Source organism: Danio rerio, chromosome 21 (genome assembly GCF_052040795.2).
Source record: "Danio rerio strain M-AB ecotype USA chromosome 21, GRCz13ab, whole genome shotgun sequence".
In the NCBI taxonomy this organism is placed as follows: domain Eukaryota; kingdom Metazoa; phylum Chordata; class Actinopteri; order Cypriniformes; family Danionidae; genus Danio; species Danio rerio.
The window spans coordinates 8,894,048-8,914,926 of NC_141041.1; the positions used below are offsets into that span (position 1 = coordinate 8,894,048).

The 20,879-nt window shown below is 32.7% G+C and overlaps 2 protein-coding genes and 1 long non-coding RNA gene across 9 annotated transcripts in view; 1 reads left to right on the top strand and 2 right to left on the bottom strand.

Moving 5' to 3' along the window:
* The window catches only part of ap3b1a (adaptor related protein complex 3 subunit beta 1a), a 762,544-nt gene that overhangs the window by 402,479 nt on the left and 339,186 nt on the right, over window positions 1-20,879 (top strand). The gene's annotated exons all lie outside the window — the stretch shown is intronic.
* Window positions 1-20,879, bottom strand: part of pde8b (phosphodiesterase 8B) — a 104,818-nt gene that overhangs the window by 49,947 nt on the left and 33,992 nt on the right. For 4 of the 6 annotated variants that reach the window (XR_015519919.1, XR_015519918.1, XM_087300597.1 and 1 more), the window contains exon 2: window positions 6,218-6,274. Coding sequence is in view for 3 of the 6 variants with exons in the window: in XM_087300597.1 (XP_087156723.1) it covers window positions 6,218-6,274 (57 nt within the window). In the remaining 3 variants the exon portion in view is untranslated. Of the gene's footprint in view, window positions 1-6,217; window positions 6,275-6,362; window positions 6,887-20,879 lie in introns of those variants that run through there. The other 2 variants (XR_015519920.1, XM_087300598.1) reach the window with 2 other exon arrangements.
* Window positions 9,296-11,945, bottom strand: LOC141379979 (uncharacterized). The gene is made up of 4 exons (XR_015519969.1): window positions 11,888-11,945; window positions 11,286-11,685; window positions 10,627-11,232; window positions 9,296-10,223 (listed from the first exon to the last, which is right to left on the bottom strand). It is a non-coding gene; the product is annotated as an uncharacterized LOC141379979 (long non-coding RNA).

Genomic DNA, 20,879 nt, shown 5'->3' on the forward strand with positions numbered 1-20,879 from the left:
TGAGCAGAGTTGAAAAAGCTTGTGCAAGAATGAGCGCCTACAAATCTGACTCAGTTACACCAATTCTGTCAGGGGGAATGGGCCAAAATTCCTTCAAACTATTGTGAGAAGCTTGTGGAAGGATACCCAAAACATTTGACCAAAGTTATATAGTTTAACAACAAAGCTAAAAAAATTCAAGAAAATTAAATTAAATTCAATTCACCTTTATTTGTATAGCGCTTTTACAATGTAGATTGTGTCAAAGCAGCTTCACATAGAAGATTATAGTAAATTGAAACCATGAAAGTTCAATTTTCAGTGTTTAAGTTCAGTTCAGTTTAGCTCAGTTCAGTATGGTTTAATAATCACTACTGAGAGTCCAAACACTGAAGAGAAATCCATCGATGCGCAGCTCTACAGATCCCAAACCATGCAAGAAATGTATGTAAACTTTTGACTGTCTAGAAATTAATAAAAAATTCTCAAAAAAAAAAATCTCTCATTATTCTGGCATTTAGCAAATGTCAATCCTTTAGTTAATCCTAACGGACCTAAAATAATGAACGTTTAGTATGATTTACTATCAGACATAAAAAAATGGTAATGTTTCTTTTTGTAGAGTATATGTAAACTTCTGGTTTCAACTGTACTGTATGTAGACACAAATAGACAGATGCGAGTTAAAAAGGTGTGCATGTGTACACATAGTTTGACTGTTGGTGGATAATTATTGTAGGCAGTATTGTTGTATTCCCAGGTTTCTCAGTAGCGGAAGTCATCATGTTGGGTAAACTTAGGCCTTGTTTACACTAATACACTTTAGTTTTAAAGTGCATAACTTTTGCTACGGTTTTATTGTATAAAACAGAGCGTTTTGAAAACACAGAAGAGGCCATTTTCGCTTTATAATGCTGCTGCTCCAAGTCAGTGTGGATGAGGAACTGAAGGCGTGGCTACAGACATTCATTACCTGATTGGGGCTTTTTCTCAATACCGAGTACAAAAGTTCAGACTCCCGACGACACAGAGAATATCTTCAAAAACAAAAGTGTTTATTATAACCTCATTCGCATCACCCCGGCAACATTGTATCACAATCTGTACGATAAACGTTTGATGAGAGTCTTATAAAGACATCTACATGTGAATATTGAGTCTCAGTAAAAGCGTCACCTGGTGACAGAAAAAAGTTTGGCATAAATCAGTGATTTTCTCAGGTTTTGTTTTTTAATTATTTCAGCTTAAATGAATATTGTCCACTGTTATCTGTCATCCTAAGGTCACTGGGCAGCAATGAGCCTGGGTGTGAGGTCCCGTTTATTGCTGCTTGCAGCTTTCATTCATTCATTCATTTTCTTTTCGACTTAGTCCCTTTAATAACCTGGGGTCGCTACAGCGGAAGTAACCGCCAACTTATCCAGCACGTTCTTATGCAGCGTATGCCATTCCAGCCGCAACCCATCGCTGGGAAATGCTTGCAGCTTTAATTTAGTTTATTTTTTCATTTCAAGAGTTCACACTTAGCTGATGATTGATTATAAAGCTTGTTTGGCATGCTGTCTCGGAAGAGAATCCTAAGCTCATAAGATCCTCGAGCCCAGGGCTCCCTTTTGTTTGCAAGGCGAGAGGGCAGTTTGAGCTCAGGTAAATCTCGAGAACTCCCCTACTGTAGTAGCTCTTAAGAGATAACTGCTTACTAGGAGCATGTCTACGGTGCCGATGTGGATTAGTCAATTAACTTAAGTTGCACGTTTTTGGACGGTGGGAAGAAACCCAGGGAAAATCCACGTGAGCACAAGGACAACATGTAAACTCCGCACAGAAATGTCGGCTGGCTTGGTAAGGACTAGAACCAGTGACTTTCTTCCTGTGAGGCAAAAGTGCTAACCACTGGGCCACCGTGCCACGCATCTAGGGAAGGAGGAGGAGTAGGGGTGGAAGGGGGGATTCTTCAAAACAAAGATGGCTGTCATATGGAACCTAGGGTATTAATAGTGGCTCAGGTATCGTCTGATTGGTGAATCATAGATTGAATAATGGGGGGCCAGCTGCAAGCAATCATAAGCACATGATCCTCTCGAAATTAGTTTATAAATAAACTTCACTTATTGTGAAAATTTAATTTTGTTTTAGTTAATGAAAATCATTTTTGACCAGTAGTTTTAGTCATGGTTTTTGTTTTTGAATACCCTAATTTTCCGGTCATAATAAGTTAATGCATATTTATTGGTGTCATGCCTTTTTATACGTGTCATGCCATGTATTTATTGTCAACTGTTGAAGGGTGCAGGAGCCCAAAAGAAAGTGTATAAAATGCATTTCCTCAACATTCTGCATTACATGTCATATGTTTTCATAATACTGAAATTACATTTTCGACATCACAGAGAAATACTACAATAGCTTTCACTGAAATGACCATTTAAATGTTTGTCTTCATTTCTTAATTTTCCAGAGTTCAAATCTAAAGCATGGCTCAGTGTTAAGTGCTTTTACTACAGGTCAAGATTTACTATTAAGACATTTCAGATTTGCACTTCCCCAGAAAAGAAAAATGTATGAAATTAAATGAAAAATTAATAAACAAATAAAAACAAGTTAGTTGTTTCAGAATATACAGCGTGTTCCAAAATTAATAAAATTAAATAATATGTTATAAAAAAGTAATTTTTATTATAATTATTTTACTGTTTGAGTATATCAAACCATTACAATAACACTGGAATACGAAAGGTGAGCTAATAAATAGATTTTTTTCAATTCAACTAAGCTTCAAGAGACACTAAAAAAACAGTAGCTTCATTTGTAAAATCAATCTTAATTGATGTCCTCAATGTAATCAGCTAAATCTGACTTACAGAGAATAAGAGATTACATAAACAGCCTCAATGTGGGGGACAAGAAGTCAGTCATTAGGTTAACATTTTCTCTTACACAATTCCACTTTTAGTTAACCATAATTCCCACTAATACCACACACACAAACTCACGCAAGTGCACACACACTTGCACGCGTGCAAACACAGGATAATCTGTGTGTCAATCCTTAAGATTATCCCCGGGGCCATGACTTCATGTTAAGAGGTCTTTAGGTGCCCTTGCTCGCTTGACTTACTGGAGGAAGCAGGACAATGACACTAATGATGTCACTGTAAAGCCTGCTCTTTTCAAAGGGACCTGCAGTGATGATGTTTCAGTGACATCACACAATATTATGAGAGATTATAATGCATGACTTCAGTGGTGTGAAAATGTATTTGCCATTACCAACTTGTTTTTTTTTTTGTCACACCTTGCACACCCTGCATCACATCATGCAGTTTTGAAATGAGGGTTATAATTATTATCGTTTTCAAGCGTACAATCACAATGGTGTGATCAGCCTTGGCTTGTCCCTGAAGCATACAATCACACCGGTGTGATTAGAATGTTCAGCGCGCACGTCATCAACTGCAAAAATGCTAATCTGACGGCATGTGCTGAAGGACAAAAAGAGGTGCGCAGCACTTGTCCTAAATTACAATTTATCCATGCTTTCAAACAAGTAATATTTAGAATATTTCAATAATGTTTTTACAAGCAAAACATATTATTTAGGTTTGTAAAATACAAAGGAATTGTGCAGTAATAATTATTTTTTAATATAACTGAAGGATGTGCTTTGTTCACGTAAGATAAACACTGTTTAAGTCACTACAATATTTTTTCTATTTCTCTTATTTTTGCTGTAGGCCTGACGTGAATATCCTCAGCTGTATCCCATCTGGACTTCAACCTCTCCTGCAGCATGGTGAAGTCTAGATGGGATACAGCTGAGGGTACTCACATCAATATAGCATAATTTTTGTGACACTGTACAACAAATAATATTTTTACACTACGGTTTAGGGTCGAGATAAGAGTAGACGATAATAAAATACAATTAATGCGTAATTTAATAAATAATATAAATACTTCTCTGTTATTTCTGAATGCACCTTTCTAGCAACAACGGCAGCGCCCATTACCCATCATTTAACAAATTATATATAGATAGACAGATAGCAAATAAAATTTTGAAAAAAATAAAAATAAATAAAAAACTTAAAAAAAAAACTTAAAAACAAGCAAAAGTTTTTAAAAATGTATAAAAACAATAGACACAATTAAACAATAAATAAAAAAACTTACATCAAAATTACTCAAAGTTTACCAAATTATTATAATAATAATAATAATAATAATTATTATTATTATTATTATTATTATTATTATTATTATTATTATTATTATTATTAACTATTATATAAATAATAACAATATTACTACTACTACTACTACTACTACTACTATTACTACTACTACTACTACTAATACTAATATTAATAATAATAATAACTGCAAATGTTACTGAATGGCAACATTAATTTATGAAATGGTTATAAAGGCCAAACCTGCAAAAATGTGCATTTAAATAAACAAACACATAAACAAAAAAATGTTGATAGATACCATAAAAATAAAAGATCCAATAAATAAACAAAAAAAAGTTTAAAATGTACAGTACAAAAAAAAAAATATATATATATATATATATATATATATATATATATATAACAATATCGCCCTTTTTTGCAATAAACAAAAAATAAATAAATAAATGACTAAAATTTACATCAAAATGACTAAAACTTTAACAAATGAAATATTAATTCATCCATTTTCTTTTCAGTTTAGTGCCTTTATTAATCTAGGGTCGCCACAGCAGAATGAACTGCCAACTTAACCAGCATATGTTTTTTACGCAGGGGATGCCCTTTCAGCTGCAACCCATCACTGGTAAACAACCATACACTCTTATTCAAAAACACACTATGGACAATTTAGCTTTCACAATTCACCTATGGGCTATAGCACGTCTTTGGGCTTGTGGGGAGCACCCAGAGGAAGCCCACACCCACAAAGGGAGAACATGCAAACTCCACACAGAAATGCCAACAGACCCAGCCGAGACTCAAACCAGCGGGCTTGCTGTTGACACGACAGTGCTACCCACTGCGCCACCGCGCCTCCCACAAATTAAATATAATTATTATAATTATTTATATAATAATTATAATAATAATTATTATTATTATCATGATTAATAAACACTGCAAATGTTAGTGAATGGCAAAATGTATTTATGAAAAGGTTATAAAGGCCAGACCTGCAAAAATAATCACACAAGCAAAACATTGATATATACCAAATATATAAATAAACAAAATCCAATGAATAAACAAATGTTAAAATTAAAAAGTAAAAAAAATAATAATAATAAAAATATATATAGCCATATTTTAACAATAAACTAAGTTTTGTGGTTTGTCCGCTGTGGCGACCCCAGATTAATAAAGGGACTAAGCCAAAAAGAAAATGAATTAATGAATATTATTATTATTGATGATATAATAATAAACACTGCAAATGTTACTGAATGGCAACATTTATTAATGAAAAGGTTTTAAAGGCCAAACCGACAAAAATAAACAAACACACAAAAAAAAACATTGCTAGATACCAATAAATAAATAAATAAATAAATAAATAAAATCATCCCATAATTAAACTAAATAAAATTGTTAAAAATGTAAAAGTTAAAAATAATTAATAAATACAACTATTATTATTATTATAAAAATATTGAATTATTAAATTATTATTAATTAAAAATTATTATTATTATTATTATTATTATTATTAATACCAACAACTATAAACACTGCAAATGTTACTGAATGGCAACATTTATTTTTTCGAAAAGGTTATTAAGGCCAAACCTGCAAAAATAAACAAACACACAAACAAGCAAAACATTGATGCATACCAAATATAAATAAACAAAATAAAAATGTTAAAAATGAAAAAAAAAAATAATAATAATAATATTAAAAAACAATATAGCCATATGTTAACAATAAACTAAAAATATAAATAAAAATGACTAAAACTTTAACAAAATAAAAAAAAAAACTGTAAACATTGATAAAAACTACAAATGTTACTGAACAACAATGCTAATGAAAACTAATTAATCAAAAGGTTATAAAAGACATTTTATCATGTGGAAATATTACTGGAAAATGATCCATGTACATTTAAATAAACAAACAAACAAACAAACAAATGAAGGGATAGACACCAAATTAAAATGAAAAAAAAAATTAAATAGGTAAAAAAGAAAAAAACAAAACAAAAAATGAAATGGCTGTACCTGTATGGGTTCATGGCTCAGTCGCATCGGCCCCAATCGATCCTCAGCACCAGACACCTGCAAAAGATTGAGGAAAAAACAGACACGTTTAGTCAAAACAATCAAAAAAAAAAGTTAACTAATTTAGGAATGCACTCAGTTTTACCATCTCCGAGCCTTGGAGTAACATTCTGACATTCCTGTCCTTGTTTTTAAGCCCACATTGCTGTTTGGACACGCTTTAATGTCCACAACCGTTTACAAATCCATGCCAGAGCAATGAAGAAATAATCGATTCTGATTTAATCACAGATCAGATGTAGCACAAACTCCAATCTGAGTGTGTTATCCGGCTTTGTTTTCCTTATTCCGCTCATCAAAGCACTTTATAAGAGCTCACACACTTCAAACGGCAGCCGTAGGATGTAATATACATGGTAAAAAAGAAAAGTTAAGGGCTGGTTTTTATGGCGCTGTCCAAACGGAGCGGCGACATTGTTGCAATGACAGAGAGCAGGTGGCTCAAAGCTTTCTGCGTCATCCACTTAAACACTGTACATAAGCCTCTCAGCAGGCTCACACACTCACTCACACACAAGGCTAAAAACGGATCATAATCACTGTAAAAGCAGCATATGTAATACACTTTTCATTTTTGGTTAATACGTTTAGTAGTTGCATTGCACAATCTTTGTTTTTCATACACTTTCGAGTAAAAAGAGATGAACATCGTTAGAATTAAATCAGTTTGTTTGAGAAGTCTTATGTTAAATGCCTGGCTGACACACAAAAAAAAAATAGTACACACTGTATCAGAACACTGAAAATGTCTTCAAATGTTTGATTTACTCATGTTATTCATTCATTTTCCTTCAGCTCAGTCTTTTATTTGTCAGGGGTCGCCACAGCGAAATGAACCACCAACTATTCCGGCATATGTTTTACGTAGCAGATGCCCTTCCAGCCGCTACCCAGTAAACACAAAAATACTCTCGCATACACACACACACACATACACTACGGCCAATTTACCTTATCCAATTCACCTGTAGCGCATGTGTTTGGACAGTGGGGGAAACCGGAGCACCCGGAGGAAACCCACGCCAACACAGGGAGAACATGCAAACTCTACACAGAAACACCAACTGGCCTAGCCGGGACCTTCTTGATGTGAGGCAATAATGCTAATCGTGCTAGAATGAAATATTGTTATAAACATATTATACATATTACATATTGCAATAATAATATTATAAATATTATAGCACTGAAAATATTTTTAGCGCCTTGACATAAAATAAAAAATGAAATAAAGTAAAAAAAATAATTTATAAATAAATAAATACTATTTAAATGCTAGTTGCCGATTAAAAGAAAATTTGTCTTTTCATTTAGCTGAACTTGAAAACAATAAAACAAAAACACTATAGCCATATTTTAACAACAACCAAAAAACTATTAGAAAATGGCAAAAACACAATAAAAAATTGCAAAAATGCAACTAAATAAAATAGAAATATAGGACAAATGTTACTGACTGACAAAAACATAAAGATATAAATTCCATTTTATTATGTTGGAAGATGGGCGGCACGGTGGCTCAGTGGTTAGCACTGTCACCTCACTGCAAAAAGGTCACTGGTTCCATATATATATATATATATATATATATATATATATATATATATATATATATATATATATATATATATATATATATATATATATATATATATATATATATATATATATATATATATATATATACATATATATATATATTTTTTTTTTTTTACTTTAGAGCAAATTTAAAAAAAAGAAATGCTGGTAGCCATTGATTTTGACTTGATTTATGAATCACAAACAAACATCTATTTATTTATTAATTTTGAAAAAAATATTCTTTAATTTTCTACTGAAGACAAAAATCATCAAAAAATCAGAAGTTAAACTGTAGTTAAAAACATTACACAGTAAGTAATCCAAAACTAAATCAATAAACTATCATGAACATTACATATACTAAGAGAAAATGAGTAACCTTGCTAAAATGTTAACTAAAGTTCTGAAAAAGTCCTGTTTATTAATTATTATTTTTTTGTTTTTCTTTACTCTTTTATTAAACAGTACGCACTGCAAAAAAAAATGCTCTTTTTACTTGTTTTTTTTTTGTTTAATATCTTGTTTCTAGTCCAAATACCTACAAATTCTTAAATCAAGACACATTTTCTAGACAAGTAAAACAAATTGTCTTGTTTTTAGAAATAACACAATAACATGAAGTGAGTTTGTCCTTAAAAAAAACTAAATAATCTGTCAATGATTATTTAACATAATATTGTCAAAACGAAAAATATTAAAAAAAGATTAAAAATATTATTTTGCTTGTTTAAACGAAAAACTCACTTAATTTTGACATATTATTTCTGATAATTTCTCATAAATATTCTTTGGTCATCTGCCTATATCATGTTAATTTTGTCTATTCAGAACCCCAGACTTCCTTTATTAATATTAGTGTATATAATATAGAATAATATAATATAATGTAATGTAGTATAATATAATATACTAAAATATGATATAATATAATATAATATAATATAATATAATATAATATAATATAATGTAGTATAATATAATATGATATAATGTGATATAATGTAATATAATATAATATAATATGATATAATATAATATAATATAATATGATATAATACAATATAATATAATATAATTTAAAATAATGTAATATAATATAATATAATATAATATAATATAATGTAGTATAATTTAATATAATATGATATAATATAATATAATATAAAATAATATAATGTAATATAATATAATATAATATAATATAATATAATATAATATAATATAATATAATATAATATAATATAATATAATATATACAGGCTATTACTGACACTAATGTTTCCTAAGATTTCTGCTTTCTCAAAAACAGTCAAAAAAAAAAAGAGAGAACATTTTGCCTCTAGAAAAATCAGCAACTTATTTGACCTTGTGCTAAAATGCATCACATCAATAAAACAAAATGAAAAAAAAATGCTCCCTACATTTCCCACGTTTCATAAATGACTTTTTTTCTTTCTTCTCTTATTTCTGACCCTATGCCTGACATTTGTCTCTTCTTGGCACTGCCGTTGTTCATCTCATTTCCTAGAAAACGACACACAAGCAAAACCACACACTCCGCCAAAGCTTAAGTCCACAAAAATAACCAAAACAATTAGCTAAATCTACCGTGCAGAATTTACTGTCAGAACAGTCGCCATCAGATTCAATTTTACAGGCGATGTGTGTTCTGTAAAAACAACCAGAGTAAACATGACTACAAATAAATCTAGCTGAAATCTCATAATGTTTCACTCATATTTGTGATGCCATAGGTTCGTTTATAAACTGAAATCTCCAAATGTTTAATTCATATTTGTGAAATCAGATTCTCAGGTGAAAATAACATTACATCTGATCATAGGAGTGTGTGATATTCCTATGAAAAAACATTCCTATATATTTTTGGTCATAATAATTAAACAATATTTTGCTGAGTGCCTGTTATTATAAAAAAATATTTAAAAGATTTAAAACCATTAGTAGATACAAAGTGGTCCCAGCCCTAATGAGTGATTCACTGAATCATTCCTTCAACCTATTTGTTCAAAACTACTTATCCAATATTTAAGAATGGATCGATACCTCAAATGAATTAATCCAAAAACTGAAATATTAAGAAACAAAACACTACACAGTATAAATGATTAGTTGACTTTACTTAAGATAAGAGAGTAGACCTGTTGCATTTAAAATGATTAGTTGACTTTACTTAAGATAAGCGAGTAAACCTGTTGCTTTTAAAATGATTAGTTGACTTTACTTAAGATAAGTGAGTAAACCTGTTGCTTTTAAAATGATTAGTTGACTTTACTAAAGATAAAACAGAGTAAACCTGTTGCTTTTAAAATGATTAGTTGACTTTACTTAAGATAAGTGAGTAAACCTGTTGCTTTTAAAACGATTAGTTGACTTTACTTAAGATAAGCAAGTAAACCTGTTGCTTTTAAAACGATTAGTTGACTCTACTAAAGATAAGCGAGTAAACCTGTCGCTTTTAAAATGATTAGTTGACTTTACTTAAGATAAGCGAGTAAACCTATCACTTTAAACACGATTAGTTGACTTTACTTAAGATAAGCAAGTAAACCTGTTGCTTTTAAAATGATTAGTTGACTCTACTAAAGATAAGTGAGTAAACCTGTCGCTTTTAAAATGATTAGTTGACTTAAGATAAGCGAGTAAACCTATCACTTTAAACACGATTAGTTGACTTTACTTAAGATAAGCAAGTAAACCTGTTGCTTTTAAAACGATTAGTTGACTCTACTAAAGATAAGCGAGTAAACCTATCACTTTAAACACGATTAGTTGACTTTACTTAAGATAAGCAAGTAAACCTGTTGCTTTTAAAATGATTAGTTGACTCTACTAAAGATAAGCGAGTAAACCTGTCGCTTTTAAAATGATTAGTTGACTTAAGATAAGCGAGTAAACCTGTTGCTTTTAAATGATGAGTTGACTACTTAAACTAAGTGAGTACTTGAGATAAGTGAGTAAATCTGTCACTTTTTAAACGTTTAGTTGACTTTACTTAAGATAAGCGAGTAAACCTATCACTTTAAAAATGATTAGTTGACTTTACTAAAGATAAGCAAGTAAACCTGTTGCTTTTAAAACGATTAGTTGACTCTACTAAAGATAAGCGAGTAAACCTGTCGCTTTTAAAATGATTAGTTGACTTAAGATAAGCGAGTAAACCTGTTGCTTTTAAAATGAGTTGACTACTTAAACTAAGTGAGTACTTGAGATAAGTGAGTAAATCTGTCACTTTTTAAATGTTTAGTTGACTTTACTTAACATAAGCGAGTAAACCTATCACTTTTTAAATTATTAGTTGACTTTACAGAAGAAGTGTGTAAACCTGTCGCTTTTAAAATGATTAGTTGACTGTGCTTAAGATAAGCAAGCAAACCCTTTCGTTTTTAAAATGATTAGTTGACTTTACTTAAGATAAGCGAGTAAACCTGACGCTTTTCAAACAATTAGTTGACTTTTTAAGATAAATTTTGTGCTTTTAAAACGATTAGCTAACTTTACTTAAGCGAGTAAACCTGTTGCTTTTAAAATGATTAGCTGACTTAAGATAAGCAAGTAAACCTGTTGCTTTTAAATAGATTAGTTGACTTTACTTTAACTTAGTGAGCACTTTAGATAAGTGAGTAAATGTCACTTTTAAACGATCAGTTCACTTTACTTAAGATCAGTGTGTAAACCAGTCACTTTTAAAACGATTAGTTGACTTTACTTAAGATGAGCAAGCAAACCCTTTCACTTTTAAAATGATTAGTTGACTTTACTTAAGATAAGTGAGTAAACCTGTCGCTTTTAAAACAATTAGTTGACTACTTAAGATAAGCAAGCATACCCTTTTGCTTTTAAAATGATTAGTTGACTGTGCTTAAGATAAGCGAGTAAACATGTTGCTTTAAAATCCATTAGTTGACTGTGCTTAAGATAAGCAAGCAAACCCCTTCACTTTTAAAATGATTAGTTGACTTCACTTAAGATAAGCGAGTAAACCTGTTGTTTTTCAAATGATTGGTTGACTACTTAAGATAAGTGAGTTAACCTGTCGCTTTTAAATTTATAAGCTGACTTTACCTAACTCACATAATAATTACCTAATTCTTAAACTGTTGTATGCAACTAGTGTTTCATTTTTAAATGAATTAGTTTCTGAGACAAATCCTTTGAGTCAACAATTCATCCATTCATAAATACAGTCACTTGCTGTTTGTAAATGAATTAGTGAATTTTTACTATGAGTCCTCATTAAGACAAAGGCTATATCTGAAATCACCCGATATACCCTTAAACAGTGCACTATTGAGAGCAGCCATTTCTAGTGGTGTCCGAAACTCAAACAAACAAACCATATCCAAACCACTGTAAACGATTCCAGTATTAACTTCTGACAAAATGAGAATGTTTTCAGAGTCTGCATTAGTTTTTTCGCAACATTAGGACACTTTAAAATCTTAAATGACCTGCTTTTAAGGGAAACTGCAGTCAAATTATGTGATGGTCATCGGTGATACAGACATCATAAAACATCAGACAGCTCTGTCAATAAACAAACCAAGCGTTTTACGTCTCTTAATTATCTTCAAGTGAGACCATACGCTTCATTTCCGTTTCTCTCTCATCATGTGCTGTTCAAAGCTCTTCTCAGGATCTCTCTTCAGGATAAAAGACCTGCTTCTATCTCTTTCTCTCACACACACACACACACACACACACACACCTTCAAATGGGCATTTCATCTTTCTGTTTGTCCACAGCTGGATAACGGCACTGGCAGAGACAATAGTGGCTCAGAAATACTAGATACAGTTTTGGTACCATAACCACTAGACACTTTTTTTTTACCAGGTACCAGGTATATAGAGGTGGCGGAAAAAAGGTAATACTTTGTCACTAGAGAAAATAACATTTATTATTAAGAAAAAATCTAAGCATTTTAAAGATGCTTAGAACCCTCATGTTAAAAATGTATAAAATAATGGGGATACACCTGGAGATAGTATGTAAAAAATGAAAGACAAGTTTTTTATTTATTGTACTTACTAATTATTTTACATTCTAGTTAATTTTTGTGAATATTGTGCACATTTGTGACTATATATACAGTGTACATACAGTTGAAGTCAGAACTATTAGCCCCCTAAATTATCAACACATTTCTAAACATAATAGTTTTAATAACTCATTTCTAATGACTGATTTCTTTTATTTCTGCCATGATGACAGTAAATAATATTTGACTAGATATATTTCAAGACACTTCTATACAGCTTAAAGTGACATTTAAAGGCTTAACTAGGTTTGTTAGGTGAACTAGGCAGGTTAGGGTAATTGGGCAAGTTATTGTATAGCGATGGTCTGTTCTGTAGACTATCGAGAAAAAATATAAAGGGCTAGTAATTTTGTCCTTAAAATGGTTCAGAAAAAATTAAAAACTACTTTTATTCTAGCTGAAATAAAACAAATAAGACTTTCTTCAGAAGAAAAAATATTATCGCATCACTTGACTGCGTGAACCCAATCGAGGATCAAAACATGACCTCTCTAGACAGAAATTTAAAACATGGAGGAATCGCTAGTTTTTTTTTTATGTCTAATAATCTTGTTTAATCCCGCCCCTTTTCGCAGCGCCGTACGACAGAATTTCGTACACACAAACTCTAGTGGGACCGCAGCTTTCATAATCTGTGTAATGAGTCCTCAAGCAGCTTCAGCTGTGAGTGTTTGCAATCAGACGAGATTAGGAACCGGTGTGTCTGTGCGGTGCATGCTGTGATTTGTAGTCCATTTGGTGGCAGAGTTCTAGTTCTCCAGTGATCCGCAATAGCTAGATTGCTGGTGATTGTAACAAGCTGAGCCCAACATTTCTGTGTATTATATGGCATTAAAATAAACATAAATAATGCAAACATAAATATACAAATACACAGACAATAACATCTACTCAGAATTTCTCCATTTAAATAAACACTACTTATTATATAATATCTATACTCTTTCTAAATCTGAAAAAAGCTACCATGCACAGATATTACTTTAAATGTCATAAAATGTCATTTACAGTGCAAAACAAAACATAAAAACAGATTTACATTAGCACAGACCATAGCCTTTCTTTCTCAGTGTATAGAGGACAGATGCTTTCTGAATATGAAATTACAATGCTGCATCTAAATATGATTAAGTTACGTTTGTCATCCTAATCTTATCTTAAACCCTTTCATCTGCTGTATTTTTGAGCATCTCAGTCCTTTCCCTCCATCTCTCTCGTGGTGTGCTCCTCTTCCCAGCACATTGTGTGTGTTTTGACTCAGTCATGTGCTTTTATTGAGGACAACACACACACAGACATAAAACCACATGCAGAACAAAGGCTTTCCTTCAGAGAGTACGGGGTCACGATAAAATATGATCCCCGCTATATTTAGAAACCCCCAGATGACAGAAGGCAAAGCGGCGCTGGGGATTTATTGATTCAGATTTACTTCTCAAACGTTGCATAAGATATCACCTAGATAGTATGTTTTTAAGCTTTCCTCATTCATTAGAAAGTGTCCCTTTAATAATATACATAGATTTTAATGGTCATCATGAATTTATAAGACACCCACTGAAATATAATTCAGCGTAAGAGTATTTTATATGACAAAAACTATTCACATGTATAATTAGTAGGGGTGTCACGATTTTGATTTTTAATCGAAATCAATCGAAATTTATGCTCAATTTCGATTATCGGATCAAAAAATAGAATCGTCGATGCTGCCACGCCCCCATGTCACGTCAGCTTTGCTTGCCAAGCGGTAAAAAAACAGGCTTGTTGAATTGCTTGTTAAACTGCAGAAGCAGGAGACCCGTCGACAGAACTGAAACCCTCTCCTCTTTCAATGAAGTCGCCGGTGTGTAAGCATTTTGGATTTCCAGTGAGTTATGTTGACAACGTTCGTGTTGTCGACAAAAAAAACAAAGTTTTGCAAGCTCTGCTATGTATGTATTACGTACGGTTCGTCCGATAGACAACACCGGCATCGCGATCCTCCGCCCCCGTTGCAAATCCGCTGGCGAAAAGTACACACTCAGGCCCTGTTTACACTGTCTTTGTTTTTAAATGGCATTTTAGAACGACAACGATTTGACATACACAGTGGCGTGTAGCATTTCTGAGCAGCCCTCCTTCCTCTCTACCTCTGAAAATGCACATCACGTGACCACACAGACACAGACGCACACACAGCCATGCGCTCGAGACAGCAGGTCCAGGCAGTCAGAGGACTGCTTCAATCTTTCACTCACTTGTACTTAGTCATTTTAGCGAACACCTCAGATACTGTTGGCTGGTTTTTGTTGGTTGTGCCTCTTTTTTTACCGACGTCATTATAACGACACAGATCACTGCCTATTCACGAGTCCCGCAGAAAAAGTGATTGACAGGTGGTAATTATGTGTGTAACTTGCCTTTATTCATTTACTGTATGATTTGTTTATGGGTAAAACAAAGACCATCCAGGTCAGGTAGTTTAAACGGTAGGCTAAAAATAATTAATTGGTCATTAATTAATTAATTATTCATAATCGAAAATCGAATCGTGCCTTCAGAATCGAAAATGTAATCGAATCGAGAATTTGGAGGATCGTGACACCCTTAATAATTAGAATGAGAATCATTTGATTAGATATTAAAATACTTTATTACAAATATGCTTTTACTGATTTGTTTAAAAGGAGTATTCCTAAGCTGCCTCTCAAACTAGTCTAGTGTTTGTCGTGGCTAGATGGTGCAGAGGCTGAGCTCGTCTCCACATCCAGACCTGTTGTTTTCCAGAGTGAATGTTGTAGTGAATGCCAGGCGTTACGTTTGGAGAAAACCAGGCACCGCTCATCACCACGCTAATACCATCCCTACAGTAAAGCATGGTGGTGGCAGCATCATGCTGTGGGGATGTTTTTCAGCAGCAGGAACTGGAAGACTAGTCAGGATAAAGGGAAAGATGAATGCAGCAATGTACAGAGACATCCTGAATGAAAACCTGCTTCAGAGTGCTCTTGACCTCAGACTAGGGAGACCGATCATCTTCTAGCAGGACAATGACCCAAAGCACAACAAAGCCCAAAGTGGCTTTACAACAACTCGGTGAATGTCCTTGAGTGGCCAAGCCAGAGCCCAGACCTAAATCCTATTGAACTGCAAAGAGGAATGGACAAAAAATCCCAAAGACAGGTGTGCCAAGCTTGTGGCATCATATTCAAAAAGACTTGAGGCTGTAATTGCTGCCAAAGGTGCTTCAAAAAAGTATTGAGCAAAGGCTGTGAATGCTGATGTACATGTGATTTTTCAGCTTTTCTATTTTTAATAAATTTGCAACAATTTCAAAAACTCTTTTTTCTCATTGTCATTATGGGGTACTGTGTGTAGAATTTTGAGGAAATAAAAGAATTGAATCCATTTCGCAATAAGACTGTAACTTAAAAAAATATGGAAAAAGTGAAGCGCTATGAATTATTTCCAAATGCACTGTATCTTTATTTTGAGTAGGGCTTAAGTAGGAAGGTGTGAGCCATATTTTGTTAAATTACTATTTTTCTCCTGGTTATGCTATCATTATGTATGTATTATGTATATTTCCCAAGAGAATTTTACAAACCAAGGACATTTTCAGAGTTTTCCTTTAATATTTTTTTTCTGGAGAAAGTCTTATTCCTTAAAGTTTAGCTGGAAGTGGCCATTTTAATGTATATATTTATAAAATAAATGATTATAGTAAGAAATTATATTTTTTTGATTGGCTCCAGAACAAAACACTGTTCTCAAATGACTTGCCCAATTTACCTGATTTGCCTTGTTGCCTAATTAACCTGGTTAAGTCTTTAAATTGCCCTTTAAACTGAATATTAAAACTAATTTTAATAAATAAAGAATAAGTTTAAAAATGTGTTCTCTGTTAAACAGCACTAGGATAATATTAGAAAACGAATACAAATTTCACTAAAGGGCTAATAACTTTGCCTTCAACCGTATACTAAATCATTTTGTAAATTTATTTTGATGCAGACACTAAAAACATTGCATAGAACAAGAGAATAGTTTATAAAGATTAAGAGAAAATTATTTGCCCCCCTGTGAATTTCTTTTTCAAATATTTCCCAAATGATGTTCAACAGAGCAAGGATTTTTTTCACAGTATTTCCTATAATATTTTTTCTTCTGGAGAAATTCTTATTTGTTTTATTTTGGCTAGAATAAAAGCAGTTTTACATTTTTTAAAAAACATTTTAAGGTCAATATTATAAGCCCCCTTAAGTAATACTAATACAATGCCTTGCCTAATTAACTTGGTTAAGCCTTTGAATGCCACTTTAAGCTGAATACTAGTGTCTTTAAAACATCTAGAATTACTGTATATTATTTACTGTCATCATGGCAAAGATAAAAGAAATCAGTTATTAAAAACGAGTTATTAAAACTGTGTTTAGAAATGTGTACAAAAAAAAATGTATTTCCGTAAATAGAAATTAGGGAAAATATACAGTGGGGGCTAATAATTAAGGAGAGCTAATAACTCTGACTTCAATTACATCCCTACAATTCTTCAAAGACAAGTTTGTCAAATGTAGCTCATTTATATGGACAAATTTGGCTTGAAGTGCTGCTGAATAAACACTGGCTGGAGGAGTGTACTCATGATGTATGCACACCCAGATGTATGACTGTGATCTTAAGACTGCGTGTGATGCAGTGTGCTGCTTTTATCAGTAGCCTTCATCAGTACAGAGTTGTTAAATAATCATTCAGAAATCCCTTTAAAGTCTTTCCTTTGTCAATGACACCAGTAAATAGGTCAACAACCTTTTGCATTGGGCCAACCCAAAAGGGCGTCCACCACATAACCATATGCCATGTAATTGGTGGTTCATTCCACCGTGGTGACCCTTGATAAATGAGGGACTAAGCCAAAGGATAGTGAGTGTGTGAGCAATACAAAAAGCGCTTCTCTAATGAAAAATTGCTATAGCTCTTAAATGGTGAGCACAGGTTAAACCAAAACGTCAGAAAATTTGTCTTATAGAGTTATTTATATAGACATTCTATATCCAAAATCCCAGTACAGTTGCTGTATATATATATATATATATATATATTTCTTATGTCTCTGAGGCAAGTATTCACTGATATTCCAGCTATATGAAAATATAGCTTGGCTCCTTTAATAGAATTCAGGGCTTCCTTCCCTTGAGTGTCCAGGTTGACCATTTTATTTTTGTCCATTTAAAACTACATGAGTGACACGTCTTGTTTATTCTATAATAATTGCTTCATCTTCTAATCTATTCTATGCTTCTAATAATGAAACAAACATACAGCCGAGTAAATGATATGCTGGAGTACAAAGTTCAAGGGAACATTCTGGGAATGTCATTAGGATAACATTGTGGGAACTTTTAGAACAATGTTAGAACAATGTTATGAGAACGTTAGAATAACATTACACTAACTAAATAACAACATTGCAATCCTTTTAAAAGGTTGATTTCCTGATTAACCAATATAAAAAAATGAACGATAAAGAAATTATTTTTAAATGAATACTCTGGGAAGTCGCAACCAAAAATATTAGCTGTGTGTTTAGCATCATTTACACAAACAAACAAAAAATGACCAAAAGGCATGACAACAAATGTTTTATGCTACTTTAATTCATTCCAATCAGGTTTAATTTAATATTTTTATCAGTTTGATGTATATTTAGATGATTAGAAAATAAATAAAATGTAGACAGTAAGAATTTTTACAGTGTTTTTCTAGGGTCACTGAATGGCTGAGAAAAATGTGAGATTACGTGACACTGTTTACCAGCAGTTTTATTGATGACTTTCTGTGACCGAAAATTGATTGAGTCATGACACACTGTTGTGATAAGTTGTACTGTTTTTCAGCATCTTCCAGCGAGTAAACAACTCAACCACTTAGTCATCATCATTTTTCCTCACATTTCACACACACAAAACAATGAATTTCACATTTTTTGCTGCGGGGATTAGTAAAATTGCTGGAAGGGCGATAAATAATTCAAACTTTTAGCTGACTGCAGCAACAATCCATATTATTGAGCTCTGAGTACACAACAAGAGCTTGCCTTAGTGAAGGATATCACAGATGAATTATTTCTGAATGTTTTCTGCAAAAATAAATCAACATAAAATAAAAGCTTTGATATTAGTTAAAATTATAGGTGAGCATAGATACAAGTTTTTAAACTAGATTAATCGCACTGTAATCTTGGAATAATCTAAAATAATATAGATTAAAATGGTTCATTTGAATTCTGCTGAAGACATTCAGAATATTTGTGCTGCCCAAATAATGACTAAAAGTAAGTCTTTGAGAACGGATTTCTCAAGCCAGGTGGCGCATTAGAGCAGGGGCTCATCTCCTGTTTCCAAAAAGCATCGCAAACTGCTTGAGAAACTGATCTACTATGATAATTGGTGATGAAAATAAATGATGTTTAATAAGATGTACTTGCGTTTACTAACTGTTTATAAATAAGCTCCAAACAGTGATTTTTGATCACCTTAATCCGACTAAAGTGATAATTGAACTGAAATGGAATTAAGACATGTGGAGAATGCAGATATTAGTGGCATTATTGAAGTAAACGTCGCAATCAAACTACTACCATCACGTAGGACTTTTCGCAATATTTTCCAACAAGATCCACACATGCGGCTGTCGGTAAAGGACCGCACACACACACACACACTCACACACTCACACACTCACAAACACACACACACACACACACACATTGCAAAATGCTGAAGTTTTTTCTTTCCATTTGGCATGCGTTATTAAATTCCATAACTAACCAGTCCTTACTCATTATTTGCGTCTAATACCCCAGTTTGTCACGGCTGCATGAATGAAATGTTCATGAGTGAAAGTGCCGAACTGCAGTTAAAGTCAGCCAAAATTACAAGAAACTCTTACATGGAAGCACTTCACGTAAACACCTTAATTATATTATTGTCTAAATAACTAGATTACAGATGTCCATGTAAGCGTAGTCAGTAGTGTCTTCGACAGTGAAAGTGAAAGATCCAGAAGGGCATCCTGCTGATTTGATTCAGATTTTTTGTCAGAGGGCTGACCGGTTTGACTTTCATTCACCGTCATTCATTTTAAAAAGCACCTGGTCCACTTTATTTGTATACGTTTACTCGAACGCATAAACTCTACAGGTGCCTGATAGTTAGATGTGGAGCTAACATTAATCGGATTTACTCTAATGAACTGCATCCATGTTAGCGCGTCACGTTTGATGTGGTAATTTCACAGTAGGAATACACACAGGTTTGAAGACTCGTTCACGCCACCTACAGAGCTATTTGGCCAGGTATACATCTGTGCTAAAATATCAAGGTGAAAGTCATCATAGCTTGTGTAGAACCGACCCAACTTAGAATAGGTTAACAGCGATATTTTTTAATCGCCCAATAAGAGTCTCGCACAGGGCCATTGCTAAGGTAAATTACATGTAGCATCAACTGATTTTATTTTTTTAAGCAAAAGACCCAAATTATTAACTCAGCTTGCAAAACAAAAGATATATATCCCAAATGACAGTGAATAAATCACAATTATGAAATAAAATAGCAATTTGTCTTCACACTAATACAGTGCAAATGAAAAACAATAATAAAACAATATAACTCTCGTGAAAAAAAAGAAACAGTTCAGTGAAGGCTAATTCCAACAGTCTTTGTTATATTTTTAGACACCAGTCTCTGAAATCAGGAGGAAAAGTATTAAGTTTCGATTTTAATCCATAAATTGAGGCCTACCGTCCTGCTGCCCAGAACATACCACAGTTCAGGTGGAAAGGAAGAAAGTGTAATGCCAACTTACTCTGTCATGAAGATGATACACGAAAGGGATGAGGGGCTTAGCCCTCAAAATAGGGTGATGTGGGCATTGTCGCACGTTAAATGCATGTAATTCATTCTGGGCGCTCTTGAG